Source organism: Kogia breviceps, chromosome 1, assembly GCF_026419965.1.
Source record: "Kogia breviceps isolate mKogBre1 chromosome 1, mKogBre1 haplotype 1, whole genome shotgun sequence".
Taxonomy (NCBI): Eukaryota; Metazoa; Chordata; class Mammalia; order Artiodactyla; family Physeteridae; genus Kogia; species Kogia breviceps.
This window is the reverse complement of record NC_081310.1, coordinates 8545835-8571274: the sequence shown is the minus strand read 5'-3', so window position 1 is coordinate 8571274 and position 25440 is coordinate 8545835. Positions and strand designations below refer to the sequence as shown.

The following is a 25440-nucleotide window of genomic DNA, read 5'->3' as shown; positions in this document are numbered from 1 at the left end:
CATCCGTGCCCCTCCCTCCCCCCAGCCTGAGTGAGCCAGAGCCCCCAAAACAGCTGCTCCTTTAACCCCGAACGGTCTGAGCAAAGAACAAATGCCCTCAGGTGACCTACACGCAGAGGTGGGGCCAAATCCAAAGCTGAACCCTGGGAGCTGTGCGAACAAAGAAGAGAAAGGGAAATCTCTCCCAGCAGCCTCAGAAGCAGTGGATTAAATCTCCACAATCAACTTGATGTACCTGCACCTGTGGAATACCTGAATAGATAACGAATCATCCCAAATTGAGGAGGTAGACTTTCAAAACAACAATATATATATATTTTTCCCTTTTTCTCTTTTTGTGAGTGTGTAGGTGTATGCTTCTGTGTGTTACTTTGTCTGTATAGCTTTGCTTTTACCATTTGTCCTAGGGTTCTCTCTGTACTGTTTTTTTCGTGTTTTTTTTTTACTATACTTTTTAGCACTTCTTATCATTGGTGGATTTGTTTTTTGGTTTGGTTGCTCTCTTTCTTTCTTTTTATTTATTACTTAAACACTTTTTAAAAATAATTATTTTAATTATTTTATTTTATTTTACTTTATCTTCTTTCTTTCTTTCTCCTTTTTTTTCCCTTTTATTCTGAGCCATGTGGATGACAGGCTTTTGGTGCTCCACCCAGGGGTCAGGGCTGTGCCCCTGAGGTAGGAGAGCCAAGTTCAGGACACTGATCCACAAGAGACCTCCCAGCTCCACGTAATATCAAAAGGCAAAAATCTCCCAGATATCTCCATCTCAATACCAAGACCCAGCTCCACTCAAGACCAGCAAGCTACAGAGCTGGACACCCTATGCCCAACAAAGAGCAAGACAGGAACACAGCCCCATCCATTAGCAGAGAGGCTGCCTAAAATCAAAATAAAGCCACAGGGCTTCCCGGGTGGCACAGTGGTTGAGAGTCCGCCTGCCGAAGCAGAGGACGCGGGTTCGTGCCTCGGTCCGGGAGGATCCTGCATGCCATGGAGTGGCTGGGCCCCTGAGCCGTGGCCGGTGAGCCTGCATGTTGGGAGCCTGTGCTCCATAGCGGGAGAGGCCACAACAGTGAGAGGCCTGCATACTGCAAATAAATAAATAAATAAAGCCACAAACACCCCAAAACACACCACCAGATGTGGACCTGCCCACCAGAAAGACAAGATCCAGCCTCATCCACCAGAACACAGGCACTAGTCCCCGCCACCAGGAAGCCTACACAACCCACACAACCAACCTTAGCCACTGGCGACAGACACCACAAAAAATGGGAAGTACGAACTTGCAGCCTGCGAAAAGGAGACCCCAAACACAGTAAGTTAAGCAAACTGAGAAGACAGAAACACACAGCAGATGAAGGAGCAAGGTAAAAACCCACCACACCTAACAAATAAAGAGGAAATAGGCAGACTACCTGAAAAAGAATTCAGAATAATGATAGTAAAGATGATCCAAACTCTTAGAAATAGTATGGAAAAAACACAAGAAACATTTAGCAAGGACGTAGAAGAACTAAAGAGCAAACGAACAGTGATGAACAACACAATAAATGAAATTGTAAATTCTCTAGAAGGAATCAATAGCAGAATAACTGAGGCAGAAGAACGGATAAGTGACCTGGAAGATAAAATAGTGGAAATAACTACTGCAGAGCAGAAGAAAGAAAAAAGAATGAAAAGAACTGAAGACAGTCTCAGAGACCTCTGGGACAACATTAATAGCACCAACATTCGAATTATAGGGGTCCCAGAAGAAGAAGAGAAAAAAAAAGGGACTGAGAAAATATTTGAAGGGATTACAGTTGAAAACTTCCCTAATATGGGAAAGGAAATAGTTAAGCAAGTCCAGGAAGCACAGAGAGTCCCATACAGGATAAATCCAAGGAGAAACATGCCAAGACACACAGTAATCGAACTATCAAAAATTAAATACAAAGAAAAAATATTAAAAACAGCAAGGGAAAAACAACAAATAACACACAAGGGAATCCCCATAAGGTTAACAGCTGATATTTCAGCAGAAACTCTGCAAGCCAGAAGGGAGTAGCAGGACATATTTAAAGTGATGAAGGAGAAAAACTTACAACCAAGATATTCTACCCAGCAAGGATCTCATTCAGATTTGATGGAGAAATTAAAACCTTTACAGACAAGCAAAAGCTAAGAGATCACCAAACCAGCTTTACAACAAATGCTAAAGTAACTTCTCTAGGTAGGAAACACAAGAGAAGGAAAAGACCTACAATAACAAACCCAAAACAATTAAGAAAATGGTAATAGGAACATACATATGGATAATTACCATAAATGTAAATGGATTAAATGCTCCAACCAAAAGACACAGACTGGCTGAATGGATACAAGAACAAGACTCATATATATGCTGTCTACAAGAGACCCTCTTCAAACACATACAGACTGAAAGTGAGGGGATGGAAAAAGATATTCCATGCAAATGGAAATCAAAAGAAAGCTGGAGTAGCAATTCTCATATCAGACAACATAGACTTTAAAACAAAGACTATTACAAGAGACAAAGAAGGACACTACATAAATATCAAGGGATCAATGCAAGAAGATATATAACAAGAATAAATATTTATGCACCCAACATAGGAGAACCTCAATACATAAGGCAAATACTAACAGCCATAAAAGGAGAAACGACAGCAACACAATCATAGTAGGGGACTTTAACACCCCACTTTCACCAATGGACAGATCAACCAAAATGAAAACAAATAAGGAAACACAAGCTTTAAATGATACATTAAACAAGACGAACTTAATTGATATTTATACGACATTCCATCCAAAAACAACAGAACACACTTTCTCCTCAAGTGCTCATGGAACACTCTCCAGGATAGATCATATCTTGGGTCAAATCAAGCTTTGGTAAATTTAAGAAAAGTGAAATCATATCAAGTATCTTTCCTGACGACAATGCTATGAGAATAGATATCAATTACAGGAAAAAATCTGTAAAAAGTACAAAAACATGAGGCTAAACAATACACTACTTAATAACCAAGACAGCACTGAAGAAATCAAAGAGGAAATCAAAAAATACCTAGAAACAAATGACAATGAAAACACGACGACCCAAAACATATGGGATGCAGCAAAAGCAGTCCTAAGAAGGAAGTTTATAGCAATACTATCCTACCTTAAGAAAGAGGAAACATCTCAAATAAGCAACCTAACCCTACACCTAAAGCAATTAGAGAAAGAAGAATAAAAAACCCCCAAAGTTAGCAGAAGGAAAGAAATCATAAACATCAGATCAGAAATAAATGAAAAAGAAATGAGGGAAACGATAGCAAATATCAATAAAACTAGAAGCTGGTTCTTTGAGAAAATTAACAAAATTGAAAAACCATTAGCCAGACTCATCAAGAAAAAAAGGGAGAAGACTCAAATCAACAGAATTAGCAATGAAAAAAGAGAAGTAACAACTGACACTGCAGAACTACAAAGGATCATGAGAGATTACTACAAGCAACTCTATGCCAATAAAATGGACAACCTGGAAGAAATGGACAAATTCTTAGAAATGCACAACCTGCCAAGACTGAACCAGGAAGAAATAGAAAATATGAACAGACCAATCACAAGCACTGAAATTGAAACTGTGATTAAAAATCTTCCAACAAACAAAAGCCCAGGACCAGATGGCTTCACTCGTGAAGTCTATCAAACATTTAGAGAAGAGCTAACACCTATCCTTCTCAAACTCTTCCAAAAGATAGCAGAGGGAGGAACACTCCCAAACTCATTGTACGAGGCCACCATCACCCTGATACCAAAACCAGACAAAGATGTCACAAAGAAAGAAAACGACAGGCCAATATCACTGATGAACATAGATGTGAAAATCCTCAACAAAATACTAGCAAACAGAATCCAACAGCACATTAAACAGATCATACACCATGATCAATGGAGTTTATCCCAGAAATGCAAGGATTCTTCAATATATGCAAATCAATCAATGTGATACACCATATCAACAAACTGAAGGAGGAAAACCATATGATCATCTCAACAGATGCAGAGAAAGCTTTCAACAAAATTCAACACCTATTTATGATAAAAACCCTGCAGAAAGTAGGCATAGAGGGAACTTTCCTCAACACAATAAAGGCCATATACAATAAACCCACAGCCAGCATCATTCTCAATGGTGAAAAACTGAAACCATTTCCACTAAGATCAGGAACAAGACAAGGTTGCCCACTCTCACCACTCTTTTTTTTTTTTTTTTTTTTTTTTTTTTGCGGTACACGGGCCTCTCACCGTTGTGGCCTCTCCCGTTGCGGAGCGCAGGCTCCGGACGCGCAGGCTCAGCGGCCATGGCTCACGGGCCCAGCCGCTCCGCGGCATGTGGGATCTTCCCAGACCGGGGCACGAACCCGTGTCCCCTGCATCGGCAGGCGGACTCTCAACCACTGCGCCACCAGGGAAGCCCCTCACCACTCTTATTCAACATAGTTTTGGAAGTTCTAGCCACAGCAATCAGAGAAGAAAAAGAAATAAAAGGAATCCAAATCAGAAAAGAATAAAGCTGTCACTATTTCTGGATGACATGATACTATACATAGAGAATCCTAAGGATGCCACCAGAAAACTACTAGAGCTAATCAATGAATTTGGTAAAGTAGCAGGATACAAAATTAATGCACAGAAATCTCTGGCATTCTTATACACTAATGATGAAAAATCTGAAAGAGAAATTATGGAAACACTCCCATTTACCACTGCAACAAAAAGAATAAAATACCTAGGAATAAACCTACCTAAGGAGACAAAAGACCTGTATGCAGAAAATTACAAGACACTGATGGAAGAAATTAAGGATGATGCAAATAGATGGAGAGATATGCCATGTTCTTGGATTGGTAGAATCAACACTGTGAAAATGACTAAACTCCCCAAAGCAATCTACAGATTCAATGCAATCCCTATCAAACTACCAATGGCATTTTTTACAGAACTAGAACAAAATATTTCACAATTTTTATGGAAACACAAAAGACCCCGAATAGCCAAAGCAATCTTGAGAAAGAGAAACGGAGCTGGAGGAATCAGGCTCCCTGACTTCAGACAATACTACAATGCTACAGTAATCAAGACAGTATGGTACTGGCACAAAAACAGAAATATGGATCAATGGAACAGGAATAGAAAGCCCAGAGATAAACCCACGCTCATATTGTCACCTTATCTTTGATAAAAGAGGCAAGAATATACAGTGGAGAAAAGACAGCCTCTTCAATAAGGGGTGCTGGGAAAACTGGACAGCTACATGTAAAAGTATGAAATTAGAACACTCCCTAACGCCATACACAAAAATAAACTCAAAATGGGTTAAAGACCTAAATGTAAGGCCAGACACTATCAAACTCTTAGAGGAAAACATAGGCAGAACACTCTATGACATAAATCACAGCAAGATCCTTTTTGACCCACCTCCTAGAAAAATGGAAATAAAAACAAAAATAAACAAATCGGACCTAATGAAACTTAAAAGCTTTTGCAGAGCAAAGGAAACCATAAACAAGACGAAAAGACAACCCTCAGAATGGGAGAAAATATTTGCAAATGAGGCAACCGACAAAGGATTAATCTCCAAAATGTACAAGCAGCTCATGCAGCTCAATATCAAAAAAACAAACAATGCAATCAAAAAATGGGCAAAAGACCTAAAAAGTCATTTCTCCAAAGAAGATATACAGATTGCCAACAAACATATGAAAGAATGCTCAACATCATTAATCATTAGAGAAATGCGAATAAAAACTACAATGAGATATCATCTCACACTGGTCAGAATGGCCATCATCAAAAAATTTACAAACAATAAATGCTGGAGAGAGTGTAGAGAAAAGGGAACCCTCTTGCACTGTTGGTGGGAATGTAAACTGATACAGCCACTATGGAGAACAGTATGGAGGTTCCTTAAAAAACTAAAAATAGAACTACCATACGACCCAGCAATTCCACTACTGGGCATATACCCTTAGAAAACCATAATTCAAAAGGAGTCATGTACCCAAATGTTCATTGCAGCTCTATTTACAATAGCCAGGACATGGAAGCAACCTAAGTGTCCATCAGCAGATGAATGGATAAAGAAGATGTGGCATACATATATACAATGGAATATTACTCAGCCCTAAAAAGAAACGAAATTGAGTTATTTGTAGTGAGGTGGATGGACCTCGAGTCTGTCATACAGAGTGAAGTAAGAAAGAGAAAAACAAATACCGTATGCTAACACATATATAAGGAATCTAAAAAAAAAAAAAAAGAAAGGTCATGAAGAACCTATGGGCAAGATGGGAATAAAGACACAGACCTACTATAAAATGGACTTGAGGATATGGGGAGGGGGAAGGGTAAGCTGAGACAAAGTGAGAGAGTGGCATGGACATATATACACTACCAAACGTAAAACAAATAGCTAGTGGGAAGCAGCCGCATAGCACTGAGAGATCAGCTCAGTGCTTTTTGACCACCTAGAGGGGTGGGGTAGGGAGGGTGGGAGAGAGCGAGATGCAAGAGGGAAGAGATATGGGGATATACGTATATGTATAACTGATTCACTTTGTTATAAAGCAGAAACTAACATACCATTGCAAAGCAATTATACTCCAATAAAGATGTTTTAAAAAAAAAGCTTATCAGACAGACTGCAAGTGAAGGAGAATGACATTATTAAAGACAGCCTTGCTTAATATTTTACTCTGAATTATATAATGTTTGACATAATTAAAATAAATTTTTAAAATGTAAAACCCTAAAAAAAGTGGAAAGCAAAATTTAAAAAACGAATCCAACTTTGTATTAAATTGGTGATAGGATGACACCAAGAGAAAATTTTTTCAGATGAATTTTAAAATATGCTAATTTGATTGCATATCCAAAATGAAATATATCCTAATGAAAAAATTCACTACAGAAAAAACTTCTCAGTTGTTATTAACACTACTGGCACTGTAATTCTGAACTTTTTTATATATACATACAAATACAGATAGACAACATAAATCAAATAGGTAGTTATGTTAATGTTGATAGAAACCAAGACTTTCAGCTGAAAAGATACAAATGCTTAACTTCAAATATAAAGCCCTTTAATCCTAAATTTGAGTATTAATATGAATTCATGTTGTGTTTTCTCTTCAAAAATAAAAGAAGAAACAAATAAAAACGTATTTCTTAGCTCTGAAAAGTCCTAGAAGTAATGAAGAATCAGTATGACTAAGCACCCTGAGCAACCAGATAATGGTTTCTAAACATCATTTCTCACTAAAAGCACTCAGGACTTCTTGAAAAAAATGGCCGATTCCAAGTCTGAAGCAGGAAATGTACAAGATGAGTCTGAAACATCTTGTCATACTAGAAAGCAAGGAAGCTGTCAAAGATGAAGAGAGTCACATCAAAAGGACTTAGGAGACAGCCTGAAGTGGCTTCCAATGGCTAAAGATGGGATAATTTGCGCATTAATAATAACTGCAGTGAACTTTAGCATCAAATATGTTAAATATCTGTTTGTAATAATACTTGAAAAAAAGAAAAAAAAAGGAAAGAAATCCCACTAGTTACCTTTGTAGGATGCCAGGGAATCAACACATTATTCTGAAAAAGTGTAAATGATGGGGAAAAAACAATCAAGCTTTCAACACACCTTCATGTCAAAATATACCACTCTATACTAAAACATTAAAGGAACAAATAAAAAGTACATACCTTATATCTTTTTAATTTCTGTACTTCTTCTTCAATAAGCATCTGATTTTTGGCAACCTCTGACTGAATAGCACTTAACATGTTATTACCCTGATCTGTATCCATGGGTTCCTCCTTAGGGGAAAGAAAAAGAAACAGCACACCCTAATGACTGATGCTTAAGTCTAAACTACTTTTAAATGATAAACATAGTACAATCACTTTCAAATTTTATTCTTAATATTGGTGATGGAATACCAGCTTACTAACTGCAATATTAAAGGATAAAAGCTAAGTAGTATCTTCCAATTTGCTATGTTCTACAACAATACATATGAATTTTTATCGAAAAACAATCTATGCTGTAGCAAACTGAATTGCTATAATCTGCTATTGAGCTATCAAGTAAATCTGCTTAAATATACTCATAAAAATGTGATCAAAGAAATGTAAAAAGAAAGTCTTTGTCTATTACTAATTCTCTTCTCCAATCATATTTACTAGAAAGATAATCATCATAAGGAATAGTAAAGATTACATGTGAATCTATGTGCCCAATTAATTCTGTAAGAAATATATTCTAACTTGCTTAATTATATAATGAAATTACAGTAAATTTTTAACACTTATTTAGCACATTCTATTTGTCAGTCACTTTTTAAATGCTTTATATATACGTTATCTCAGTTATTCTTCACAACCACCTTTTAAGATAAATACTATTATCCCTACTTCACATGAAGAAACTAAGGCACAACAAAATACACTCAAAATCATACTTCCACTAAGTGGCAAAGGCAGGAGCTGGATCTAAGAAGCCTGACTCCAGAGTATATTCTCTTAATCACCACTCAGGATACTTGATTAAATCTATATTTCAGACAAAGAAAGAAGGAAGAAGGAAAAAAAGGAAAGAAGAAAATAAAGAGTTTCCCTGAGAGAATAACTAAGCTAGAAGTTTGCACATAAAAACATGGCCACAAACCTCGGCAAGTTGTCTTTGTAACTCTGCTATCTTCTGTTCATATATCATTTTTCTGTCAGACACAATGGCCATTAAGTTAAATCGAATTTCACCTTCACTGTACCTAAAAAAAAATTAAAGTTATAATGTAGTAAAGAAATGTAACACTATTACAATTAAGATAATCTATTGTGATTACCCCCTTATTCTCTGGAGTAAACACAGATCTACCGATTGGCCAACCATAAAAACTGACATTTAAAAAAATCTTTCATAAAGAGGAGAAGTTACAACGAGTATCACAAAAATACAATCATAAAAGAATACTATGAAAAATGATACACCAACAAATTGAGCAACCTAGAAGAAATGGATAATTTCCTAGAAACAATCTTCCAAGACTGAATCAGGAAGAAACAGAAAAACTGAACAGACTGATTATTAGTAATGTAATTGAATCAGTAAACAAAAAAATCCCAACAACCAAAACTCCAGGACCAGAGGACTGCACAGGGGAATTCTATCAAACATTTAAAGAGGAGTTAATGTGTTTATTTCTCAAACTATTCCAAAAAACTGAAGAGGGGGGAATACTTCCAAACTCATTCCATGAGTCCAGCATTACCCTGATACAAAAACCAAAGACACTACAGAAAAAGAAAATTACAGACCAATATCCCTGATGAATACAGACGCAAAAATCCCCAATAAAATATTAGCAAACAGAATTCAACAATACATTAAAAGGATTGCACATAATGATCAAGTGGGATTTATTCCAGGGATGCAAAGATGGTTCAGTATACACAAATCAACATTATAACTACATCAACAAAACAATGGACAGAAATCACATGATCATCTTAATAGAGGCAGAAAAAGTATTTGACAAAATTCAACATCCATTCACGATAAAGACTTAACAAACTTGGTACAGACAGAACAATCTCAACATAATAAGGGTCATTTAAGCCAAACCCACAGCTAACATCATACTCAACAGTGAAAAGCTAAAAGCTTTTCCTCTAAGATCAGTAACAAGACAAGGATGCTCACTCTCACCACTTTTATTCAACATGGTATTAGAAGTCCTAGTCACAGTAATCATACAAAAAAAATAAAAGAAATAAAAGGCATCCAAATTGGAAGGGAAAAAGTAAAACTCATTTGCAGATGACATAATATTAAATACAAAAAAATCTTAAAAATTCTACCAAAAAACTATTAGAATAAATGAATTCACTAAAGTTATAGCATACAAAATCAAAACACAGAAATCTGTTGCATTTCTGTACACTAATAATGAACTATTAAAATATTAAACAAGGATACGAAAGACCTGTACTCTGAAAACTGTAAGATATTGATGAAAGAAACTGAAGATAACACAAATAGAAAGATATACCATGCTCATGGACTGGAAGAATTAATACTGTTAAAATGTCCATACCACCCAAAGCAACCTACAGATTCAATAATCCCTATTTTCACAGAACTAGAACAAATACTCCTAAAATTTGTATGAAACCACAAATGACCCCAAATAGCTAAAGCAATCTTGGGAAAGAAAAAGGTGAAGGTATCATGCTCCCTGACTTCAAACTATACTATAAAGCCAAAATAATCAAAACAGTATGGTACTGGCACAAAAACACACATATAGATCAGTGGAACAGAATAGAGTCCAGAAATCAACCCACAAAACACACAGTCAATTAATCTACAACAAAGGAGGCAAGAATATATATAATGGGGAAAAAGTCTCTTCAATAAGTGTTGTTGGCAAAACTGGACAGCTACATGTAAAAGGATGAAACTAAACCATTTTCTCACACCATATAGAAAAATAAACTCAAAATGGATTACAGACTAAAATGTTAGACCTGAAACCATAAAACTCCTAGAAGAAACATAGGCAGTAGCTCTTTCACATTGGTTTTAGCAATAATTTTTGGATCTGTTCCCTCGAGCAAGGGAAACAAAATAAAAAATAAAGAAATGGACTACATCAAACTAAAAAGCTTTTGCACAGCAAAGGAAAGCACCAACAAAATGAAAAGGCTGCCTACTGAATGGGAGAAGATATTTGCTAATGATATATCTGATAACGGGTTAATATCCAAAATATATAAAGAGCTCATAATCCAGCAATTTCACTTCCAGGTATTTTTCCAAAGAAAACAAAAACACTAATTTGAAAAGATATACGTACCCCAATGTTCATAGCAGCATTATTTACAATAGCCAAGATATGAAAGCAACCTAAGTGTCCATTGACTGATGAATGGATAAAAAAGATGTTTTATACACACACACAGTGGAATATTACTTAGCCATATAAAAGAAGAAAATCTTGCCATCTGCAACAACATGGATGAACCTAGAGGGTATTATGCTAAGAGAAATAAGTAAGACAGAGAAAAACAAATATTACATGATTTCACTATAAAAAATGAAATAAATATAACAAAACAGAAACAAACTCAAACAAATTCAGATATAGAGAACAAACTAGTAGTTGAGTGGGGAATTGGCAAGGTAGGTGAAATAGGTGAAGGGGATTAGGAGGTATAAACTACCATTTATAAAATAAATAAACAGGGATGTAACATTTAGCACAAGGAATATAGTCAATAATATTGTTATAACTTTGTATGATGCATAATCTATAAATATATGTTGTACACCTGAAATACAGTATTGGAAGTCAACTATACTTCAATATAAATTTATTTATTAATACTTTTGTCTATAGACAAATAAGCTTTCATATATGAAAGGAAAAAATCAGCTAAATTTCATCAATCACAAATATATTATTAAATGTTTTAGTACCTCCTAGACATTTGAAATAATGTGTTTTCATCAGTTCTCATACTTTCACAAAAAATATGGTAACTATCAATTACCTTTTATCTCAATTAGAAAAAAAAATTAAACTAAGACCTCACATTTGTTGGATTAATTTTACTGGCATCTTGATGGTATTAACTATATTCCTTACTATATAATTTTTTCCAAATCATGATTTTGTTTCTATTCTTAACTAATATATGTTTTACATTTCACTTGTACTTTTATCATATATAAATATATAAATATTTATGTAATATGTTATAAATAATCTCTTGTAAAATTTCTGAATACTGTTTTATTTTCACTACTCTGATACCAATGAAACATCTTATAGTATAAGCTTGTTTATGGTAAGGATTGACATTGGAAAGATTATCCATAACATTATGTAAATGGCACTTAACCAGATGAAAACATGTAGAAAATGTAAGCCTGTTTTTGTATTAGTTCACCTGCAAGAGCTTCTCATAAATAGTTCTATTCACTGGAAAGAATATGGCCCAGTATAACTATAGCACTCTGAACTATGTAAAAATGCTGTTTTAAAAACTCTACTTATGGGACTTCGATTTCCCTATCTAGACATTTTTTTTTTTAATGAAAAAAATTTTTTTAATTTAAATTCTGAAGTGAAAAGAAGGCAGACATGCTAGGGAACCAGGACCCAAGAATGACACTGGTGAAGTCTCTGGATTATCATTCTGCTGCATATCATATCATTCTGCTGCATATGTCCTGGGCTAGGACTCTGTTGACAGCAGATCCAATGAACAATTATGAACACACTGGAAACAAAAAATAGAAAGTCTCAGCAAAGAAATAGAAGATATAAAGAAGAAACAAATGGAAATTTTACAACTGAAATATAAAACGATAAAAAAGCTCAGTGGGTGAGTTCAACAGCAGAACAGAGGAGACAGAGGAAAGAATCAGTGAACTGAAAAGTAGAACAACAGAAATTACCCAACTGAACAAAGAAAACAGACTAAGAAAAATAAAGAGAGCCCCAGGGACCTGGGGGACTAAAGCAGGAGACATTTGTGTCATTGGAGTCCTGGAAGAGGTGAGAAAGAGGGTGAGATTGAAAAAGTTCTCCAAGTTATAATGGCTAAAAACTTCCCATATTTGACAAGACATAAATGCACAGATTCAAGAAGCTGAGCAAAATCCAAATAGAATAAATGCACAGAAAACCACACCAAGACACATCATACTCAAATATATGAAAACTAAAAACAAACCCCCCAAAAAAAGAATTTGAGACCAACAACAGGAGAAACACCACCGTATCTATACGGCAAAAACTGTTTGAACAACAGTGGATTTATCAGTAGAAACCATGGAGGCCAGAAGGGAATGACATAACAATTTTCAGGTGCTAAAAGAAAAGACTATCAACCCGGAATTCTATACACAGTGAAAATAACCTTCAGAAATAAAAGGGAAATCAAGACATTCTTAGATGAAGAAAAACTAGGACTCTGTTGACAGCAGAACTACCCTAAAGGAATGGCTAAATGAAGTTTTCTAAACAGACAGGAAATGATAAAAGAATTGAGTTCTGGAACATGAAAAAGAAAGAACAATGGAAAAAGTAAAAATATGGGTAAATACATTTTCCTTCTCTTAAATTTTTAAAATTATGCTTCATGGTTAAAACAAAAATTATAATACTGTCTGATGGAGTCCTAAATGTATGTAGAGGAATTATTTAAGACAATTATAACAATGGACAGTAAAAGTACATAAAGGAAGGTAAGATTTCTACACTTCACTCAAACTGGTAAAATGTTAACACCAGTAGATTGGGATAAGTTAGAGAAACCATTAGAAAAGCCATACAAGGAAATAAACTCAAAACCACTATAGATGTCTGAGTAACTCACAGAAAAGCAGGAAAAGGAAAACAGAAACAAACAAAACAACAGAAGAGAAAAAATTTAAATGGCAGATTTAAACCGTAAGACATTAATAATTACATATTAAGTATACATTTCATTTTATACGTAATTTTATAAATCCATTACATTCGATGTAAATGGTCTCAATCCACCAAGTAAGACAGAAAATGGCAGAGTGGACTAAAAAATATGATTCAATATATGCTGTCTATATGAAATTCACTTCAAATAAAATGACATAGGTAGGTTGAAAGTAAAAGGATGGAAAAAATATATCATGCATATATGAATCAAGACAAAGCAGAAGTGGCTATATTACTGTGAGATAAAGTAAACTTCAGAGCAAAGAAAATTACTAGAGAGAAATATTGCATAATGATAAAAAGGTCAATCCACTAAGAAGAAATAGTGATCATAAATGTTTATTCAACAAACAAGAGACCTGCAGAATATGTAACGGAAAAACTGATAAAACTTAAGTTAGAAATAGCCAAATTCAAAACTGTGCCTATTTGCAAATGACATGATCATCTATCAATATGTAGGAAATGTCAAGGAATTCACAAAACTTTTAAAGCTGGTAGGTGAGTTTAGCAAGGTTGAAGGATATAAGACAAAGAAAGAAAAAAATCAACTTTATTTCTACACACTAACAATGATCACATGGAACAAAAATGAAAATACAGTATCATTTGTAATCACTCAAAAGAATATGAAGTGCTTGGGTATAAATCTGACAAAATACGTATGGAACTAGCATGAGGAAAACTACAAAATGCTGATGAAAGAAATTAAAGAAGATCCAATTAAATGGATAGACATACCATGTTCATGGATTGGAAAAACCAATATAGTAAAAATGCCAATTCTCCTAAAATTGATGTTTGACACAATTCCCATCAAAACCCCAACAAGAATTTTTGTAGATACAAGATTATACTAAAATTTACATGAAGGGCAGAGTGTCTATAACAGCTAAAACAATTCTGAAGAAAAAGAATAAATTTGGGGGCATCAGTCTACCTGATTTCAAAACTTACAATATAGCCACAGTCATCAAGACTCTGTAGTACTTGCAGACAGCAGACAAATAGATCAATGGAACAGAACAGTGAACCAGAAATAGACCCACACAAATATGCCCCACTGGATTTGTTTTACAAGGGTGCAGCAGCAGGTTCAGACGAGGAAGGATAGCCTTTTTAACAAACGGTGCTAGACCAACTGGACAAACAGAGGAAGATAAAATGAACCTTGACTTAAATTCACACCACACAAAAATTAACTCAAAATAGATCATAAACTTATATGTAAAATGTTATATAAACCTTTTAGAAAAAAAAGGAGAAAATCTTTGGGATCTAGGGCTAGGCAAAGAATTCTTAGATTGGACAACAAAAATACAATTCACAGTGGGAAAGACTGACAAATTGGACTTCACTGGAATTAAGAACTTTTGCTCTGTGAAAAACCATGTTCAGAGGAGGAGAGGATGGGCTATAGACTGGGAGAGAATATTTTCAGGCAACGTGGCTGACAAAGGACTAGTGATAGCTAGAGTATGTAAAGAACTTCAAGGCTCAAGAGTCAAAAAACCAATCCAATTACAAAATAAACAAAAGGCATGATTTTCAACATTAGTCACTAGGGAAATGAAGATTAAAACCACAATGAAATATCACTATCCACCTGTCAAAATGGCTAAGATAAAAAAATTTGACAAAATGCTAGCTAGCATGTGGAGAAACTGGATCACTCATACTACACTGCTGGTGGAAATGTAAAATAAAATAGTACAGCTACTCTGGAAGAGTTTGTCAATTTCTTAAAAAATTAAACATGTATTTACCATACAACTAGGTATTTATTCCAGAGAAATGAAAACTTATGTACACACAAAAATATGTACACAAATGTTTACTGCAGCTTTATTCATAACAGCTAAAAACAGGAAACAATCCAGATGTCCTTCAATGGGTGAATGGGCAAGAAAATGGAATATCTCTACCATAGACTACTACTCATCTATAGAAAAGAATGTACTATCGATATACTTAACAACCTGGATGAATCTCCGGAGAATTATGCTGAGTGAAAAAAGCCAATCCAAAAAGGTTACATATTATATGATTCCATTTATATAACATTCTTTAAATAACAAAAATTATAGAACTAGAGATTAAGGATGGGGGAGGGTGGGGTTGGGGGCAGTGGCTGTAGCTATAAAAGGGCAACATGAAGAACCACTGTGGTGATGGAATTATTCTGTAGCTTGACTATATCAACATCAATAGCTGGCTGTGACATTGTACCATAGTTTTACAAGATGCTACTCCTGCAGGGTAAAGGGTACACAGGAGCTCTCTGTATTATTTGTATAACTTAATGTGAATATATAATTATCTTGAAATAAAAAGTTTAATTTAATAAAAAAGACAGATACTCCTAAAAACAAAACTCTACAAAATAACTGTACACAATATCTAACTTAATGGAAATGTGCATGTTTAACTTCTATGAAGACAAGATGACTTACTACGATGTAGAATTTAGAGATTTTCCGAATAGATTTCCTGAACACATTAATCCAATCAAAAGTAGATGTTCAATAAGTATTGCTAAAATAATGATAAAATAAAGGTTTAAAAACGAGAACATTAGTTATGCCACTAAGATTAGCTGAGCATTTACTTTTGTATCCTTTTTTCTATGACTGGTCTCACTGCGCTGATCCAATCATCTTGATTGCATGCACCTAGGAAGAAATGTAAAAGCATTTATGTCAAATAAAATCAACATTAATATTATTTCAAAAGTTTGGTCCAAAATATCTTTTTATTAATATTTTGACAAATTCAGGATAGTAAAAAACCTTTTAACATAACTATGTTAAGTTCCAACTCTTACTTTCTTAGTAATGGTAAGGAGAAAGAGTATTATCATAATTTGTATTTCCACATTGTTGTGTCACTTAGCGGTGCTAAACAAATGTTTGAGAAAATAATGACTAGGGAATTATTTCATTAAAACTCACGACTCTGTGAGATAAGGATAACTACCTTCTTTTTACAGATGAGACAGAGGGCTAAGAAAAACCAGCTCACATACTAGTGACAAAATAAGGATTCAATCCTTTTCTGACTCCCCACCATCATAACTACAGAAAAAAAAAAAAAATGAAATCCATACACAATGCAAAACCAATTTTACCCAGTTTTTTAATCCTCTTTTTAACCTAAATTTTAGTATAGCCACCAGTTGTATAGCAAAACTGGCTGTTCTGTTTTATATTTTACTTCCTTTATATCTCATGGATCTAATGAATAGGGAACGGCTGACCAGAAAGAAGCCAAGAGAAAAAAACGCAGCGATCAGATCAACACCCAAACCAGAGAAAATCAGCTTCTACAGAATTAAAAGAACATTCTATTAATTTTCTTTAAGAAACTTAGAAAAATAAATATTTTTAAACATATAAATCTGCATTAGATGAAGTAGTAGTTCTAGACATGGGCATGGTCAATAAGAACAGCAAGCAAAATGAAAGTGTTAATTTTTTTTTAATCCAAAAGTATAAAGTTTTATGGACAGCAGATAACATTAGATTCCATTAAAACAGGTTACACTGCACTTAAACCTAATTTTAAAAAAAAGAAAAAGAAAACTTAATGAGGTGAAAATAAGGAGTTAAAATTCTTCTGTGGGTCTATTAGTTCATTACTAGATCAGAACCACCTCAACCTCAATAACCATTTATCATTAGCTCAAGGTAGGAGGTGGGGTGGGATCAGGACAAATCCACCCTTTGGCACAAAGGACAGCACATTAATGCACTAGATACATTAAAAAAGTAGTTTTTAAAAGTTAACTGAAAAATTAAAAATAAATTATGTAATCTATGGGTTAAAAAAACTTTTCTTGTAGGAAAAAAACTAAAGGTCCCAATGCAACTACAGTAGTCAACATGTCCTAACTACCTGTTACTTAATTTCATAAAGTACTGAAAAGCTTAAAGCCTGCACGGCATCACACCTCACAGTCACCTCCCCTTTCTAAACTTAAGCAGGACAAGGGCTAAACCAAAGGTGAACACCCAATCTTTTTTTCCTTATCAAAAGTGAAATACCAGTAATAGTAACCACATTACCTAAATCAATCGGTCCTTCTCTTAATCCATCTAATTCATACAGTCTTCCATTAACAGGAACATAACTGACAAAGTGAAAAGCATCTTCTTCTTTTGCTGATGTCTTTGCATCAAATTCAAACATTTGCTGTCTACAGTGAAGAGAAAAACAGTAAGAGACAAAAAAACAGAGACAGTATTTATTTCACATAAAGTATCTTTACCTGGCGAAACTGTTGTGTACTTGTCGAATCACATCCGAGTTACTCAGTGCCAAACCTTTCATCTGAAATAAGTTTTAAGAATAGCCTATTAAAATAAGAACCACCACAAACAGGGCATTTTAGGAATAATACGACTGTACTCACAGCTGCATCAAAGCTTTGTGAAAATTCTTTAAACTCTGATAATGTGTCTCCTAAATGGACATCTTGGTGGGTACAGTTCAATAACACACTTACTATGGCTTGAGTAGCACAAGCATTATTAATTACCTATAAAATATGAAAGCAAAAATATTATCGATTTGTTAAAAAAAAACAGCTTTTAACTGGTGACGATAACCCCCAAAATATGAAAAAAATAGTTTCCAAATTTTATTTCATATAGTCTTAGCATAAACATAATAAACATGATCAATTTCCAATCTAATCTATTTTCAGGAATTTGCTGCCGTTCTGGAGCTGAAGATTTTAGGAAATCGAATAAATTAAATGAAATCATAGTATCAGTGAAAACCAATCCAGTTAGGGTAACAAAACCAATCTTTCCTGGTCTAAAACATATAACTAATTAAACCAAAAGAGCTTGTCCTTCCCTCTTATTCACTTCCTCCTATGCTCATTTCTACCTATAAATATTTAACCCATATTTCAGTATCCAGCCCAAGCTCCAACTCACCGATGTGGCTCTTAGAGAACTTATCCAACAACCCATATTACTTTCTTCCCTCATCTGAATTCCTAAAAACATGTATATACTGTCTACATATTTTTCAATTCAGTCTTTACAGCGCTGTCATCTAGCTATTAACTGTTTATTTAACAAGTTATGTGGACCTTACATCCTAGTGAGAGGAGAGAACATTTACATAGCATTTAGTATGTGTGGGTAATTTTCTAGGCACTTCACATGTATTAATTCTTTTAATCCTGTCAATCAACAGCCTATGAAGAAGGAGTAATATTATTATCCGCATTTTACATTTGTGGAAGCTGAGGCACAAAGAGGTTAAGTAGCTTGCCCAAAGGGCACAGAGCTAAGCAAGAGGCAGGTGATCTGCTTCTAGAATTTTGTGGACTTAGCCACAACATGAGGCTGGCTCTGTACACGTATGTGGTCTCTCCAACAAGATTATAACCTACTTATGGACAAGGGCTTCTGCCACACTCTCTACAGCACCTACACAGGGCTGAGATCACAGAGGTGGAAAGAGCCTCAGATGATCACTTTGAACACCAGCAAGGTTAACTGTAGAGTTAAATTAAACTTGACAAATGATTTTTTATAATACAGTTTAGTCCTATTGCTATATTTCATTACGATATTATAATTAAATACCATTTTCCAAAAATGCTAATTCACTTATGATCTTACAATTTGGTAAATTATTTCTATCTTGCCTGATTTCAAAAGGAAATTTTTCCATTATCTTCCCTCATTAACTCTTATACTCCTGTACTTTTTTTGGTCAGACTTTTGAAGTCTTGTGAGTACCCACCAGTTACATTTTTGACTGCAGTATGTTTGAGGAATTCCTTGATAAGGCTGCTTTCTCCATTAGAGAACACTGTCTTACTCCCAATTCTCAAACAGTGATACCACCACATTCTTGTAATTCCTCTTACAGTATTTTGTACTCAAAACTATCTTATGATTGACGATTAAGGAAAAGTAACAGGAGATCTAGAATCCAATTAACATTGCTGCTGATTTCTTTTAATATGTATTCTGATATGAGTCACAGTTCTTTAGTAAATCTGGATGAAATTTTTTCAAGATTAAAGGAGACATCATAAAGGTCGATAACTAAAACGAGAATAACTAAAACGAGACTTAGTGCTCCCTTATCTTGGGCCAAAATTATCTGGAGATGGGTTGGTAGAAGCAAAGTTAGCAGAAGTTAAAATTTATACTCATTCACACATCCTTTCAAAATGATGACACATTAAAGATATAATATGTACCCAATGCTAGGCTAGATGCTGAGGCTATGGCAGAGAATACTATCAAACATTCCTATGATCTAAGGACTTCAAGTCTGTAACCTATCACTTTAGGAATGTTTTTTTCAAACTCATCAAATTGTACACACTAAACGTGCAGTTTTCTGTGTACCAATTGTATATCAATAAACCTGTTTCTTTTTAAAGGAAAAAAAGAAAAAAATCTCGTGGCTACTGATACTTCTCTTCTGGTGTTCATAAGGATTTACGCTGTCCACGATTTATTACAGCTCATTTTGCATATGTCTGAAGAGCAGTCATTACAGTGTGCATCAGTGTAAACATACCTCTTCAGGTTTTTAAATGAGTTAAGCGCCACCAAGTGGTTATGTTATAAATAGCACAGTGGTCCCCTTATCCTTGGGGGATATCTTCCAAGACCCCCAATGGATGCCTCAAACATGGATAGTACCAACCCCTATATATATCATGTTTTCTCCTATACTAACAGGCTGGTAACACACATGAGGGACAAAGGGATGCATCCCACGTGGGACACTGAAGGACAGAATGAGATTTCATCACACTATTCAGAACGGCACACAATTTAAAACTTATGGTTTATTTCTAGAATTTTCCATTTAATATTTCAGCCAGAGTTGACTGAAACCACGGAAAGTAAAACAGCAGGTAAGGGGGGAATACTGCACAGAATTACCCCCCCAAAAAAATTTAAGACATTAAAAAGTGCACAGCCATTCATTTGTTCAAATATTTATTACAGAGCACTCACTGTGTGCTAGACATTGTGATAAACGCTGAACACACAGTAAACAAGGGACATGCGGTCCTTGTCCTCGTGAAACACTTAAAAACCACCTTATATACATCCAATTGGGAGAATTTTAACTTCTTCACAAAAAATTATTGCAGTATAAATTATATATATAGTCCCCAACGAGAAGGGGACGAACAAGGAACAAATTAAGACGAGATGTTCAAGAGACAATGAGCATATTGGTATGTATTAGTATGCTTGTAATCAGAGCATGGGATCATTGGTTAGCTTGTAAATCAGTGCCTTTAAGCAATTAGGAGTTCACGCTAGGAGTAAGAGATTTTTAATAGGAAATAACAGTAAATACAGTGATTCAGAAAGGTTCAGTTTAAGACAATTTACAGGAGAGATTGAAGGTGGCTAAAAACAAACAAGATCCACTGGGTTGCTACTCTAATGCTAGTATGAAATAATAAAGGGCAATAGATTAATGGAGCAGATAAAAGCAGGAACACCCAAATATGCAAGTCAGAATTCTAGGAGTCAGGAATATAACTAAAAGTAAAATCAGATTAAAAAGAATAAGGGGATAGTAATAACAACCATATAATAAACAATTTTGTAAATTTAAGCTAAAATGCAGAAATTAAAAAAAAAAAAATCTTACCAGAACTAAGTCAAGAAAAAATAAGTGGCCCAAATAAGTCTTTTAAATATTAAATTGAAGTGGTAGTTAAAAATATACTCACAAAGACCAGGCACAGATGGCTTTATAGGCCAATTCTATCAAAATTTGAAGAAACAGACCATCTAAATTTTAGATGGTTTAAATTGTCCAAATTCTTCAGGACAATAAGAAAAAGAGGAAATTCCAACTCAATTCATGAAGCCAGCACAACCCTAATACTAAAACTAGTCAAAGCCATTACAAGACAGGAAAATTAAGGCCATTTCATTCATAAATATAGATATAAAAATTCTAGGGCTTCCCTGGTGGTGCAGTGGTTGAGAATCCGCCTGCCGATGCAGGGGACGCGGGATCGTGCCCCGGTCCGGGAAGATCCCACGTGCCGCGGAGCGGCTGGGCCCGTGAGCCATGGCCTCTGAGCCTGCGCGTCCGGAGCCTGCGCTCCGCAATGGGAGAGGCCACAACAGTGAGAGGCCCCCGTACCACAAAATAAATAAATTTAAAAAAAAAAATTCTAAACAAATATTCCTGAATGGGCTTACCTCAGATATGGAAGAATGACCATCTGGGCTTATATCAGATATGGAAGAATGATTTAATATTAGAAAAATTCATAAATATAACTAACCATATTAACCTATTAAGAGGGAAAATAAACATGATCATCTCAATAGATGCAGAAAAGCATTTGAAAAAATGTAATCCTTCCATAATAACACTTGCTAAATTATTAAAAGAATGTCCTTACCTGAACATTAAGAAAAAAAAAATCTGAAATGGGAAATGGCAAAAGCATTCCCTTTAAAATCACAATGATTTTACTGTAGGTCTTAACCAGTTAGTAAGATAAGAAAAATAAATTAGAGACATAAGGATTCAAAATGAGGAGATAAAACTGCTTTGTTTGACATAGTAATATAGATAGGACCCCCCCAAACCAACAAATAACAGAGATAACAGAGGTTAGCAAGATGGCTAAATATAATATTAAGACATAAGAATGAACTACATTTTTTAATACCAGCAACAAACACCTAGAAAATGTAACTGAAGAAAAGATGATTTATAATTATAACAAAGAGATCAAGGAATTAAGATAAATCTAATAAAAGATGTAAAACCTCTATAGAGAAAATTATGCAACATACTAAAGATAATAAAAGCATATCTAAAAATAAATAAATAAAAGCAGATCTTAACAGAGATACATACTACATTCATGACTTAGTATCATGAAGATATAAATTTTCCCCAAATTGATACATATATTAATGCTATTCCAGTCAAAATTCCAACAGAATATTTCACACAATTTGATAAGATGACATTGAAATTTATATGAAGAACATACGGTCAAGAATAGCAAGGATATTTTTGAAAAAGAGGAGGGAGAAGAGACATGACCTATTAGATATAAGAACTTACAAAGAAGTAAAAGGAATTAAGACAGTGTGGTATTGGCAGAGAGACAGACAAATTGATCAGTAGAGTCCAGAAAGTGCACGCATGCGTGCGCGCGCGCGCGCACACACACACGGAACTATGGTATAAAACAGAGGTGGCATGTCCAATAAATAGGGAAAATAATGTATGTTCAATAAATGAGGTTAGAAAAAAAGGGTGATCCACATGGAAAAAGATAAAATTGAACCCCTGCCTCATATAATATACCAAAATCCAACTCCCAATGAATTATGGACATAGATAGCAAAAATTAAAATTTAAATGCATAGGTAAATATCTTTTACAAATTCAGAGAGATAACAATTTCTTAAACAAGATGCAAAAAAGCATTGGCTCTAAAATACAAAATTCGGGCTTCCCTGGTGGCGCAGTGGTTAAGAATCCACCTGCCAATGCAGGGGACACGGGTTCGAGCCCTGGTCTGGGAAGATCCCACATGCTATGGAGCAACTAAGCCCGTGCGCCACAACTACTGAGTCTGCGCTCTAGAGCCCACGAGCCACAACTACTGAAGCCCGTGCACCTAGAGCCCGTGCTCCGCAACAGGAGAAGCCACTGCAATGAGAAGTCTGCGCACTGCAACAAAGAGCAGCCCCCGCTCACCACAACTAGAGAAAGCCAGCACGCAGCAACGAAGACCCAACGCAGCCAAAAATAATAAATACATAAAATAATTTATAAAAATAAATAAATAAAAAACCCACAAAATTCTATTCATCAAAAGACACCCAGAAAAGGTAAAACAATAAGGTGCCAACTGGGAGAAGCAGTATCATGAAGATATAAACAACCCTACAAATCAAAATGTACAATTAGTCCTACAGAAAAATAATTTAAGAATTTCACAGAAGAAACACATATGGCCACTAAGTACATCAACACCCTTTCAACATGATTAGTGCCCAGGGAGATGTAAACCAAGACCATAATGAAGTACCATTTAGAATGAGCAGGCTGGCAAAAATCAAAAAGGCCTGCCTGCCAATGCAGGGGACATGGGTTTGAGCCCTGGTCTGGGAAGATCCCACATGCCACAGAGCAACTAAGTCCGTGTGCCTCAACTATTGAGCCTGCACTCCAGAGCCCACAAACCACAACTGCTGAGCCTGCGGACCACAACTACTGAAGCCCACGTGCCTAGAGCCCATGCTCCGGAACAAGAGAGGCCACTGCCATAAGGAGCAGCCTTCGCTTGCCACAACTAGAGAAAGCCCGCACACAGCAACAAAGACCCAATAACGAAGACCCAATGCAGTCCAAAATAAATAAATAAATAAATTTATTTTTTTTAAAAAAAAAGGCCTGACCATACCACGGATTGGAGTACATGGCTACACAGTAACTCAGATATTGCTAGTAGGGGTGTAAACTGGTAAACTGGAGTAGCTACTTCCGAAAGCACTTTGATATTTCCTCCTAAAGTTACATTTACCTATCAGAAGAAGCACTGTTGTACTTTTACATATGTACCAGGAGAAATTTGCACAAATACAACAGGAGATGTACAAAAATGTATATAGCCACACAGTTTACAGTAATGCAAATGAAAACTCAAATGCCAATCTACAAAGAGTAAACAATTACTTACTCTTCATGCACATTCGTGCAATTACTATCGTACAGCATGCAAAATAACTATTTTTATAAACAACTAGTGGATAAATCTTAAAATATTAAGTCAAAAAAGTAAGTCTCCCAAAACTACAAAGAGCATGATACTTTTTAATCAAGTTAAAATTTTATATACACACAGCCCTTTCAGGATTAGAAAAAATACAGAAAGTGGAAAGCAAGGCAACGATATACAGAATTCCACATGCAGGTTACCTGGATGAAGTGAGGGAGGATGAGAGCTCTGTGGGACAACGGGTGGGGCAGAAGGAAATGACAGCTCGATGACATTTATCTAGGCAGTGAGTTCTTAGGTGCTTACTACGTTACTCAGTCACCAAATAAGTAAACAAAATAAATAAAAGGAGGACATAAGCGTGTGTCATCAGTCAAGAATTATCATAATTCCATGCTGTGTACCTGAAGATCAACTTTTTAAAAAGGAAAAAAGAAAAACACACTCATCATCACTGATTGATCTGTCCTCTTCCTTCATCACGTCTAATCATTACACATTAAAGGTGCTACTTTACCTCCTGAGTACTAATCAAATCTGTTCACATCTACCACTACTAACAGTCTTTTACCTGCTTTTGCATGGACTTCTACAAAAGCCTCCTAACTGATATGTAGTCTCATATCCTACACCACTCCCTCCTCCTCAAACACATTCCCCACACTGTAGCCAAAGTGATCTCTTCTAAATGAAAATCTGATCATGTCACCCTTCTTAAAACACCTCAATAACCTTCTCCTGCTCTTAGGATACAGACAAAAGGCTCAAGAATGCTCCGCCTCTGTCCACATCTTGGCAGGAAGTGGAGAGTTACTCTCTAATATCCACCTTCTCCCTCTTCCAGATGAACAGAGGACCCAAATTTTATCTGGGTCCATGTCCACCTGGAATGAGGACAGCTTCCCCCTCTGCTGCTAAGTACAGCCGTGTGACTGAGTTCTGGACAAAGAGAAGAACGCATGCAACATGAGCAAGTTCTAGAAAACGTCCGTAAAAAGAGAGTGTGTTGTCCGCTTCTACTGTTTTGAATGTGGAATTGAGATAGAACGGCTGAAACGCCAACAATCATCTCAGACCATGAAGTAACCTTTGGAATGGAAAGCACACACAAAGGAACAAAACAAAAGAGGC

General features: G+C 35.4%; 1 protein-coding gene across 6 annotated transcripts in view; it reads right to left on the bottom strand.

The window, feature by feature from the left end:
* Window positions 1–25440, bottom strand: part of UCHL5 (ubiquitin C-terminal hydrolase L5) — a 50101-nt gene that overhangs the window by 8362 nt on the left and 16299 nt on the right. For 3 of the 6 annotated variants that reach the window (XR_010839334.1, XM_059041577.2, XM_067027548.1), the window contains exons 4-9: window positions 17956–18081; window positions 17812–17873; window positions 17609–17739; window positions 16153–16216; window positions 8726–8828; window positions 7762–7875 (exon numbers count right to left, since the gene is read on the bottom strand). Coding sequence is in view for 4 of the 6 variants with exons in the window: in XM_059041577.2 (XP_058897560.1) it covers window positions 7762–7875; window positions 8726–8828; window positions 16153–16216; window positions 17609–17739; window positions 17812–17873; window positions 17956–18081 (600 nt within the window). In the remaining 2 variants the exon portion in view is untranslated. The remainder of the gene's footprint in view (window positions 1–7761; window positions 7876–8725; window positions 8829–16152; window positions 16217–17608; window positions 17740–17811; window positions 17874–17955; window positions 18082–25440) is intronic. The other 3 variants (XR_010839336.1, XM_059041583.2, XM_067027550.1) reach the window with 1 other exon arrangement.